Source organism: Ursus americanus, chromosome 26 (genome assembly GCF_024610735.1).
Source record: "Ursus americanus isolate L20-20 chromosome 26, mUrsAme1.1.p, whole genome shotgun sequence".
In the NCBI taxonomy this organism is placed as follows: domain Eukaryota; kingdom Metazoa; phylum Chordata; class Mammalia; order Carnivora; family Ursidae; genus Ursus; species Ursus americanus.
The window spans coordinates 16607626-16619650 of NC_142152.1; the positions used below are offsets into that span (position 1 = coordinate 16607626).

General features: G+C 36.9%; 1 protein-coding gene across 11 annotated transcripts in view; it reads left to right on the forward strand.

The window, feature by feature from the left end:
- The window catches only part of PCNX1 (pecanex 1), a 167489-nt gene that overhangs the window by 64522 nt on the left and 90942 nt on the right, over positions 1 to 12025 (forward strand). For 7 of the 11 annotated variants that reach the window (XM_087856073.1, XM_045807892.2, XM_045807895.2 and 4 more), the window contains 2 exons: positions 4070 to 5779; positions 10614 to 10664. In XM_087856073.1, the coding sequence (XP_087712199.1) occupies positions 4070 to 5779; positions 10614 to 10664 (1761 nt within the window). The remainder of the gene's footprint in view (positions 1 to 4069; positions 5780 to 10613; positions 10665 to 12025) is intronic. The other 4 variants (XM_045807896.2, XM_045807897.2, XM_045807900.2 and 1 more) reach the window with 1 other exon arrangement.

Genomic DNA, 12025 nt, shown 5'->3' on the forward strand with positions numbered 1-12025 from the left:
ACTAACTGGGCAAGCCTGCACCGTTAGCCTAGCCTGGAGTTCAGGTGTCCTGGCTGCCCTGATGCAAATTTGTTGGTCGTGGCTGTGATTTGGCACCACCTAGTGGCAGATGTTCATTCTGGCTTAATTTTCAGTTGGGGCTCATTTAGTTCTCTGGCTGGCTTGGGTTTACAGGACAGCGATGTTTAGTTGGTTGGCAGTTAGTGATTAGTTGGCACTCATTTTATCAACATGAGTCAGCGTGGTTAAGAGTGACCTGAGGATGTGGGGATGTGGGTTCTGCTTTTTCACTTTTAAGAAGGGATTATCTACAGTTTCCCTCTCCAGCCGCATTCATGTTTGCCTTACCCAAGATCGGTACTTTAGCCTATTCCCATATGAATGTGGGGGCTGGCTAGAAGATGGAGGAACGTAGTTACAAGGATTCCTGAATTTTAGTTATCGTGGGGCCAGAATACTGGATGAGAGATAGAGAAGAGGGCGTGTAGATGGAACGATGAGAATTTCCCAGGATTGAACTTTGAGCCACTCCAGTTTAATAGGTGTAGGAGACTGAGTAGGAACAACTGGTGGGGTGCAGGAAGACCTAGAGGGTTGTATCTCAGTTATTCAAGGAGAGTGCAGTGCTCAGCTTTGTCAAACATTGCTCACAGGCCAGGTGATACAAGACTGTGACTTGACCATGGGATCAACAGCGCAGAGGTTGTTGGTGACCTAGATAAGCATATTCATGAGGGGATCAGAATACATGTAGGAGAGACTTAGAGGAGGAGAACCAAAAAGAGGGAATACAGACTATTCTTGGTGAATTTGTATAAAGGGAATCAGAGATGCAAGGTGAAAGCCAGCAGGGAAAGGGAGGATAAAGGAGAGATTTGGATTTTGTAAGAATGCATAAGAGAACAGCTTGTTTTTTATAATTGATGGAGATGATCCAGAAGAGAGGAGGAAATGTGGTTTTTGTTTATGAAAGTAACATATGTTAATTTTAGAAAAAATAGTTAATATGGAGAAAATAATTCATACTTTTGGCATTGAAATAACTTAATGTTTTTTGGTGTACCACTTTCTAAAATTATTTTTGTATTGTGATATAATTCATATACTATAAAATGCACTCTTTTTGTTTTTTTTAAAGATTTTATTTATTTATTTGACACATAGATAAAGAGCACAAGCAGGGGGAGCTGCAGGCAGAGGGAGAAGGAGAAGCAGGCTCTCTGCTGAGTAAGGAGCCTGATGTGGGCTTGATCCCAGGACCCTGGGATTATGACCTGAGCTGAAGGCAGACACTTAACCGACTAAGCCACCCAGGTGCCCCAGAATTCACTCTTCTAAAGTGTACAACTCAGTGACTTTTAGTAATTTCACACGGTTGTGCGACCATCACCATTATCCAATTGCAGAACATTTTTGTCACCCCAACAAGAAACCCATACCCATTACACTCCCCATTTCCTCCTTCCCCCAGTCTCTGGGAACCACTGATCTATTTTCTGTCTCTATGCATTTGCCTATTCTAGAAATTTCATATAAATGGGATTATAGAATATGTGGCTTTTGTGTCTGGCTTCCTTGACTTAGCATGTTATATAGCATGTCAGGACTTTATTCCTTTTTATAGCAAAATATGGTATATTACTTTTAATATTCCTACACACATATGCAAATATACTCTTAATATTCTTTTTAGCTCTTGATATTGGAACCATACTTTTTATATAGTACCATCATTTTCACTTAAGTATTTTTTCTCATATTAATATGTAATCTTTGAAAACATTTTTAGTGCCTGTGTGATGTTTTAATAGACAATCTAATTTATTCAACATATTTTTGTTGGACACTTTCATACTTTTTAGGTTTTAAGTTTTATAATAACCTGAAATGAACAGTTTTTTGCTGAAACCTTATTACATACCTGATTTTACCCTTGAGCAGCAATTTCTAGAAATAGATTACTGATCGTGGGTGAGTATATTTTTGGAAGGCTTTTGGCCATATTGCTGGATTGCTTTATAGAAGGTTATACCAGTTTGCACCAGGATGAGCAGTATGTGAGCGTGCCTTTCTTACCCTGAATGCCACTAGGAGCTGTCATTGAAAAAAGGTTTACTTATGAAAAATAGTATCTCTTTGTGTTGATTTGAGCCTGTCTTTGACTATATTGCTACCAGTAAGAAAAATGTCTAAGCAGCCATATTTACTTGAAAATTTCCTAAAACCACCTAAGGTTGTTCCTGACAACATTAAATTTTTTTTGGTATATTTAGCAACACTGAAAAAAGTACATGTATTATAAAGTAAGTTTGGCTGTGTCTTTTTAAATGAAAAACTTATATTTCTGGTTTATTAATGTCTTAGAATTGGTTTTGATTGTTAGCATTTAAAAAAAAATCTTATACATAAGAATTAGTGATTTTAAGTTACTTGTTCAGTTAAGCTTTTGTTCTATAAAATCATAACTTTGAAATGTGAATATCACACTATTTTTAATTGCTTATTAGAGATATAGAGTTTTTAGAAATAACTTTATAATTTAATATTATAAAAAAGTAAATACAGTGCTAACTTTCAAATTTTTATATTTAGAGATCTAAGAACCCAAGTATAGTGGCAGCTGTTTTGGACAAATGATAAAGAACATAAATTGTACTTATGTTGAAGACTTTGAAACATAAGAGAGCCTGATAGGTCATCTATAAATCAATTTATATGGTACATTCTAGATGCTGTTTCTAAGTTTTTAATTATTTAAATCTAGTCTAGATTTAGATTTTTTAAAAGTACACATTTCTAGTAATTCATTTTTATTTTATATTAATCTTAGGGGGAAAGGTATGCTTTTATTATTGAGATTCTCCTGGGAAGAGTCTGACTTAACTGCAGAATCTATCATTGAATTTTTACTATGCAGTTATAACAAATAAAATAGTTATTTTTCTCTTTATTGAACTAACAGCAGATTCAGCCATCCTTGTCTGTCAAAAAGTATATAAAAAGTCAGCTAAGCTATTGTACAGTTCAGTTGCCAAGCTGCATTTCAAGATAAATTACAACGTAGGTAGGTAGGTGGATTTATTTATATCTGTATACATAGTATGTATGGTAATTCAAGTCACTGATCGCTGCCTTAAGTGAAGGGTTAAAGGAATGGTCTTACAGATATACAGGGATAATGTAGTTTTTCATGAAGTATTTTGTAATTGTTGCAAGAATGATGAAAGAGAAAATGCCGTATTTTGCTCCACAACTATTTTAATCTTTTTGGTCATTGTGAACAACAAGAACTTAAATCATTATGTCATGTCTTCTTTGGGGATTGTTCAGCCTTTCAGTTTTTGTTTTTGTTTGTTTGTTTCAAATTACTCTAGAGTGTTTTGGGTTTTTTTTATTTATAAGATAATCACATTAGTTTTTCAAAAAGATTTTGTATTGTGTTAGTGAATGATAGCTGCTGTTAAGCGTGTCAGGCTTTGTGCTAAGCAATGTTATGCTAAAGCACGCTAACTCAGTTATTTCATGGTAGTACTTAATGATATTGAGATCCTGTTTTATAGATGAGGAAACTGAGGCTTGGAAACATAACCCAGGGCTATCCAGTTAGTAGCTAGAGACAGACTTCACATAAAAATCCAGGGCCACTTTATGGGACGCCGGGCTGGCTCAGTCCGTGGAGTGTGCGACTCTTGATTTCGTGATTGTAAATTCAAGCCCCACGTTGGGTGTAGAGATTACTTCAAATAAAATCTTTAAGAAAGAAGAAAATCCAGAGCTGTTTTAAATATAATCCTATGTTGCCTCTTATTGTTGATAGTCTATGGAACCTTTTCTCCAGCCATTCGAGGATTTAGAAGTTCAGTTCATTCTATCAATAGAATGCTTTCTTTGTGCAGCTGTGAAATAGAAACCAGCTCTTTGGAATGACTGGCCAACTTTTATTCAGTGAACTACTTGGGAAATTGTTTTTCCTCGAATTACTGTGTGTTGTGAGTTCTTTCCATTGTTAAACAGTAGAAAAGCAGATGATAGATTTGTGTTAACATTTCCAAATATGTGTTTGAAACAGATCTGGCAACTGATCGGAAGCTCTTCCGTCTGGTCTCCAATGATTCCTTCATCTCCATTCAGCCTTCCTTATCCTCCTGTGGACAGGACTTACCAAGGGACTTCAGTGACAAAGTGAGCTTGCCAAGTCACAGCCACCACCACCACATTGATCAATCTCTGTCCAACGCGTGTGACACAGAAGTAGCTTCTCTTGTCCCTTTACATTCACATTCTTACAGGAAAGATCACCGGCCACGAGGTGTACCACGGACTTCTAGCTCGGCTGTGGCTTTTCCAGACACTTCACTGAATGACTTCCCTCTCTATCAGCAAAGACGGGGATTAGATCCAGTTAGTGAGTTAGAGTCTTCCAAGCCTCATTCCGGATCCAAAGAATCCTTGGTGGAAAATTCTTGTTTGTCTGGGGAATTTCAGCTTGTTGGTGAGCTGAAAAACAGTAATTCTCAGCCACCTACAAAAAGTGGGAAGAGCAAACCTTTGAAAGCAGACAAAAGCGTGGATAGCCTGAGGAGCCTGAGCACGCGGAGTAGTGGGTCAACAGAGAGCTACTGCAGTGGAACGGACCGTGACTCCAACAGTACTGTCAGCAGCTACAGAAGTGAGCAGACCAGCTCCACTCACATCGAGAGCATCTTGTCAGAGCATGAGGAGTCTCCTAGAGTAGGAAAGAAAAGCAGTAGGAAGAAAGAGGGCTGTGCTGACCCAGAGGACAAGAGTAGCTGTACCAGTGACAAAAGGACTAGCAGTGAAAAGACTGCCTTGGAAGTGAGTACCAACAGTGGGGTTCAAGAGGCCAAGGATTCCAATACTTCTGATGATTTGCACAATCAGAGAGGTCTGAGCACCTCTGCATCTGAAGAAGTCAATAAAAATCCCCATGCAAATGAATTTACATCACAGGGGGACAGACCACTCGGGAAAACAGCCGAAAACAAAGAGGAGCAGAGTGATAAGTCCGCTGTTTCAGCGGACTCAAAAGTTGCTAAAGACAGTGGTGGAAAGCGAAAGGAAGGCGATGTACGACCTAAATCATCGTCTAGCTTGATCCACCGGACAGCCTCTGCCCATAAATCAGGCCGGAGACGGACAGGAAAAAAACGGGCCAGCAGTTTTGATTCAAGTCGGCATAGGGACTATGTTTCCTTTCGAGGTGTTGCTGGTACAAAGCCACATAGTGCTATATTCTGTCACGATGAGGACTCTAGCGACCAAAGTGACTTGAGCAGAGCATCGAGTGTTCAGTCTGCCCACCAGATCAGCAGCGATAGCTCTTCTAGCACCACTTCTCATTCGTGTCAGTCTCCTGAGGGCAGATATAGTGCCCTGAAGACCAAACATGTCCCTAAAGAAAGGGGCGCTGACTCTGAGCACGCACACAAAGCCCATCTGGGGCCTGAAGGAACTGGCAAAAAGCGGACAGCGCGTCGGACTTCCAGCACAAACAGTGCCAAGACTCGGGCCCGGGTGTTGAGCCTGGACAGTGGCACAGTAGCGTGTTTGAATGACTCCAACAGGCTGATGGCACCCGAAAGTATAAAACCCTTAACCACTTCAAAATCAGATCTCGAGGCCAAAGAGGGAGAGGTGCTAGATGAGCTATCTTTATTGGGCCGGGCTTCCCAGTTAGAGACAGTCACTCGGTCAAGGAATAGCTTGCCAAGCCAGGTTGCATTTCCCGAAGGTGAAGAGCAAGATGCAGGCAGTGGAGGTAAGTAAATTATAGGAAGAGATTTCCCCAAGAGTCACTGCAGTTGTTGGTACTATTGATTAGAGTCGTACTTACTAAAATATGCTTCCTGTTACTATCCCTCCTTCCACTGTGTTATCAAAATAAACTTTCTTCCACGTGGAAGGACATGGTTGTCTCAGAAAGGGTTCTGGTATGAACACTGAGAAACTATTTTTTCAGTTGTGTTATTTGAATATATCAATTCTTTCTTGGCCTTGGGTTTTCCTAAGTCAGTTGCCACCTCCTAATGTTTTACCAGGAATAACAAAAATTGGTTCTCTTCTTTCTTTGTACAACAGTAACAACAACAAAATGTAGAAATTTATTAGGTCACAAACCATTTTTAGTCATCTCGCATATAGCATGTGCCACTGAGCCTTCAGAATTAGATCACTCAATCGGTTATATAAGATTTTTCCAAATATTACTTTCTCTCTGACTATGTACTTTGAAAACTTGTGCCTCTTTTTTGTCTGTCTCTTTGATTTTATTTCTTGCTTACTCAGGTGTCTGGCATTAACATATTTTTTTCTTCTAGCTTCACACTTAAAGTTTATTAAATTGATGTTTGTAGTTTATTTTAGTATCCATCCGTGGATACATGATGCTCCCTATGATAACAGTGATGGTGTTTTGGTTAAAGTAATAGCTTATTTGTTTGAGGTTTATGGGAAATTGTGCAAAATTCAGTGGGTGATTTTATATTGTCAGCATGTTTTGGCCATTTATTTATTTCAGAGTTGTTTCTTGCTGTTTCCTCCTACCCAGAATAGTTAGTTCATTCTGTTGTGGTTTTTATGGAATCTGGTTCTTGAGTAGGATCAGAAGAATTCTGACGTCTTCTGTTGCTGGCATTATAGCTTTTTTATCCTCTACCCCCATTCCCTGTATTCAAGCTTATGTCTGGTAAACATTCTCATTTCCTTTGGTATCATTTCTAATAAAGATTCATTTCTAATGGGAATGTAAAAAAAAATGATCTTTAGTACCTAAAGAAGAAAACACTCGATCAAACTTAAATATTGAGAACTAATTATGTCTGAAGTGATTATAACCATTTGGTGACAGTATAGTAATTAAATTCCCTTGAATCTTTGATGTGGCTGTCATTCTGTTTTTTATAAAAAGTCTTGAAATGCTTTTAGTGATTTCTCGCACAAATCATATCAGGAATGTTCACGACTATGCAAGAAACCATTGGGTTTTAAGATATAGTTTAATTTCTCAAGGTGTCGTTAAAATAAATTTTAAGAATGAGCATGCTATGGTAGAAAAATATTGCTGTTCTAAATACTATGGAAATTTAAATACTAAAAAAATAATGGACAAGAGCTCTAGTAAGTCCTTATATCTTCGTATTTAAAATGTCATTTCCTTTCCACAGGGCATATGAGGTATTCTGATTTTAGGAAAAGTTACATGGAAGGTTTTATTTGCTACTTGGTACAGATCTTTGACTAATACAAGCCCTTATTTTTCCAGATTCCAGGTTTTGTCTTCTTTTGTGTTCTTATTTTTTAAAAACAAACAACTCATTGAGTGTTAATAAGAAACAGATAATGAACTAAAACTTTCTACTTTGATGGAATAAATGTGATAGTCTATGGGCTGTTAAAAAAAACATTTTTTGCCAAAAGAAGAACATTATGGGGGCTGTTATTATTTAAGTTTCATTGTGTTTAGAATGAAATAAGAGTAAAACTAAACTGCTTAAATATGTGGAGGATTTATATTTAGTTGGTTTTATCACATTTTATTAGGATTTTGTTTCGGTTTTTTGGAAGATTGGAGGTAGAGGGGGTATTAAAAATTACATAAAATGTCAAATAATTGGTAAAGATTTGTTTATATTTGCATTAATTGCTACAGTCCTTTCTGGCACTTTAGGAGATAGTTTTCTGGGTTATCTGTTCTTACATACCATACTCTTAAAAGGTGTCAACAAAACAGGATACTGTTTGACCATTCGTATGGCCGTACATAAACCATAAATAGATTTTATTCTAATGAACTTGGAGGTGTTGAGTTCTCCAATGATTTTGTTTTATTTTAAAACTGAACAGTGTTGGCAGTGTAGAAGGATGAAATCTAGGAAATGTACTCTCAAGTACTAAAATCAAATACTCTAAAACAGGAGGTGATCTAACATGATGACTTGAACTCGGACAGCCTTGCCGGCATGTATGGGCTCTGCTGTAGGAAAGCTGCTTATCTTCTTGAAGCCTCAGCCTTGTCATCTCACAGGGTTGCTGTGAGGATGGAAGGAATTCCCAGATGTAAAGTGCCTGGCACGTCGGAAATGCTTAATAGTGCTACTGTTTCTATTATACAGACCAGTCTCTTATGCTGCTCAAATGTTTCCTGCCCTCAAAGTGGAAGAAAATAATGAAATTTAGAAATATATTAGAGATTTCTAATCAGGCCATTGTGAAACTCAACAATAGTAAAAATACGAATATTGGTATTCCCAATTTCTTACATAATACCAACTGAAAAACATGAACATCTAATCGAGTAATAATGGATTTTAATCTTATTTTGGCAACAGTATGTCCTATAACTTACCCTTTGATAGTCACAGTTACAAGTGATTGTTTTGATAGGACTTCTCACCAATATTCCACTACTTTTGTTAAAATTGGATTTCATCAGTTTTCCTATTTAGTCAGGAAAAAAGTTTTAGGTGCAAACTAAGGCATTTTCTGTTGTTGATCTCTTTTGCATTTAATTTTTCTTTTATAATTATAAAGCATTTCTTTAATAATTTATGGCTTATATTTAAAGGAAAAAATACAGATAAGTTATATATGGTAGAAAAGTGTCGTGTTTTGTAGCCTACACTACTTTTTTTTTTTTTTTTAAGATTTTATTTATTTATTTGACAGAGAGGCAGCGAAAGAGGGAACACAGGCAGAGGGAGTGGGAGAGGGAGAAGCACGCTTCCCGCTGAGCAGGGAGTCTGATGCAGGGCTCCATCCCAGAACGCTGGGATGATGCCCTGAGCCGAAGGCAGACTCTTAACAACTGAGCCACCCAGGCGCCCCTACACTACTTTTCAAAGACCACTTTCTTTTGCATCCCTTAATTTACTGCATGATTCAACAAATTATAAAGAACAGCCAGAGTGGAAAGGTTTATATTTGCTCTATTATCTGTAATTTTTTTCTGAATTTCTAAACCTCTGTTTTTCTGTTCGAGAAAATTATTTTAAATGTAATGTTTGGGTCCCTATTCTACAAGCATGTAATGGGATCAATCCTATTACTGTTTTGTGCTGGGAACCAAAGATAATCTTTTGTTAAGGGAATATTACTTTAGTCAAAGAAAAACCAAATCTCAGTAAATAATTTATGAGAGTTTGTGCCATGTGTGTAAATTGAAGGACAGTTATTTGAACCCAGATATCATTAAACCTTAGACCACTGAATAGACAAGAACATGAGAATTAAAGCTTTTGTACTTTACTAAATAGAGGGACTCTCAATTCTAATACATTAATTTTCTGATCCCTCAGTCCACGTGGCAAGTTAGAAACAACAAATTAGTAGAAGGGGATTGGTGTTTGGAAAGGCTAAAGTAATGACTAGCAGAAATGTGCTGCTAATGTGAAAGGAGAGGCTGGAATGACCACACAAACAGGGTGGGTCATTAAATGCAGGGCAGATTGTCTTTTTAGTTTGATAGTGTTCAAAGGACATTGTGGAATCATAACTGAATGCTGCATATTAGTACAATGCAGTAATAAATGTATATGCAACTGACCCTGATTCAGGGAAAGGGTTGTATTAATCTATATGGAGACGTAAGCTTAGGCATATAAAACAGAGAAGGATGCTCATTCAGTGTAGTGAATAGATTTGGATGCTTCATTTACTTGGGAAAATTGTCTTCTCTTAAAACAGTATGAACAAAAGATATTTTGTTGATGAGGCAAATAAGGGTTAGTGTCTAGAATTCCCCAGTCTAGCTCCTGCCTGATTTTGTATGGTAGGAGCAGATGTTACAGTATTTTTCTTTCTAGCTCCAGAAGAGTTCTGGATAAGGAATTAAACAGTTACATTTTAATACCTCTTCTCATTACTAACTGGATAGTCTAGGCAAGTCATTAAATCTGTGCCTGGGTTTCTTCAGGTGTAAAACAGGAATAATAACTGTCTAGGTGTGTCTCACCATTAACTATCAGACTCTAGTGAGCTTAGATTTGTAAAAGTGCTGTGTAAATGGTAGGTTTATTATGAAAACTAAGACACTGGTGCCTTTTAATCATTTGCTAAGGAATTTCCCTCCTCAAATAGATGTCACTTCAAATATATATTTTTCACTAATGACCCCTTCTTAGGTGCATCTCTGAAAATAGATGCAAAATAGTTTCTGGGTACAGTTTTATGGGAGAGGGTCTATCTCTTTGATCCCATTTACAAAGGATTAAAAAACGTTAGAAGTCCCCTCTGAAGGTAAGTGATCCTGAAACTGTAGCTTTTAGGAACTGTTGTGTGTGTATCACGACTCCGGAGTACGGTGTTATTTCTTGAAAGCATTTTGTCTACCCACCTCTATTTGTTTGGCTGCCTGGGACTGTGGAAGATACCAACAGGACGTGTAAATCTCTCTGACTCAAGACACAGCTAATCCTTTGTCGTTGTTGCTGTTGTTTGTTGGCTCACTTGTCAAAAAGTAAAGTAGTCCTTTAAAATGTGTTCACAGTTTGAAATTGTTTTGATCCAGAATGAATGCTTCGAGGTTGTGCAGTAGATTCTCCGTGTTCTTTAGCCTCCCAGAAAATGACACTGATGAGTATTTGTTTTCATTTTAGAACAAAATCTTGGCATGCTGGTGTTAGCGTCATCCTTGGCTGACATGGAAAGTAAGAAGGGGAAAAGATGTTTAGATGAAATGGGTTTCATGCCTAGACTTAAATTATTTCTTTGAAAATTTTTTTGTAAAATCATTTGAATGTGTATTTCTTCATGTAGTAACTTTATATTCTTAAGTAAAATAGTTTTTACCTTAAAGAATATTTTAGTGTATTTCAGGATGTCTGTGTTTATGTTTTATTTTTCCAAGGTGTATATATACTTGTTTGTATTTTTGTCTCTCTTTAAAGTCTCATTTCCTAATACAGTTTGCTTCTAATCTGTTTGAGGTACCAAAACCCAACTTTTTATTTTCACAATTGTCCCAGACTTACTTTTTCCTATAATAAACATTCCCCGCTGAAAATAACACCTTTCTTGAGTAGTTTTGTCTAAATTTTTATTCATTTAATAGCAACTGAGCTTTCACAAGAGGCCAGTCAACGACTATGTACAGCCACTGGACAGTAACTTAACTACGTTTGAACCCTTGCACTAAGCAATCAGCTGTATGATTGACTTGTTTTCAATTGGTGTCTTTTTCTGTGCATACTTGTGCTTACAGCTTTCCAATATTTGAGATAGAATATGGATAACCCTCACCTCCCACCTCCGCACATTTTGCTCTTTTGTACCTCCCCACCATCCCGAAAGTACTTGTTGCCCTTAATACTTTTCCTGTTTTCATTCATAGAGTAAAACAAACTGATAGCCTATTGTTTCAGTATCCCCAATATAAACAAATAGTTGCATTAAAACAATTCAATACAGAATTTAGAGAATTTTCCTTAACTCATTTAGGTAAATGGGAAGTAACTTCTGAAATTGGAGTTACGTATTGTGGCTTTGGTTTTCTATTTGATCTTCAGGAGCAGATCAGATCACACAGCTGTCTAAAATATCTTAGGATCTCTGTGCCTTGTGCATGAATTGCCCTTAGGCCCCCAGTAAATGTTTAAACTTAATCGAATGATTGTTTTACTTCCTCAAAAGTAAAGAGCTAAATGACCCAAGGTTTTCTCTTAAATTTGTAATTCAGTCTGTTGAAGTTTTCTAACACAAAGAAATGCTTTGTGATTTTAAAAATATACATTAAAAGATTTGCAATTGTCCAAATATATGTCCCTGAAAGTATTTTTAAATCTGACTTCTTATTTATGGGTTTTCAAGCAGTTAAATAAATATTTGTGGTTTTTTTTCCTCCTTTACCTACACATGCTTTAAATTTACTTGTACCCAGGTGTTAAATTTTCCCTGTTTGTATTTTATGCTCTTATTATTCTAGTTAATTTCATTATTTTGCCAGGAGGTACTGGGTTTTAAGCAATGTCAAAATGTCAACTTCAAAACCAGGTTTTAAAGTGTTTTCTCC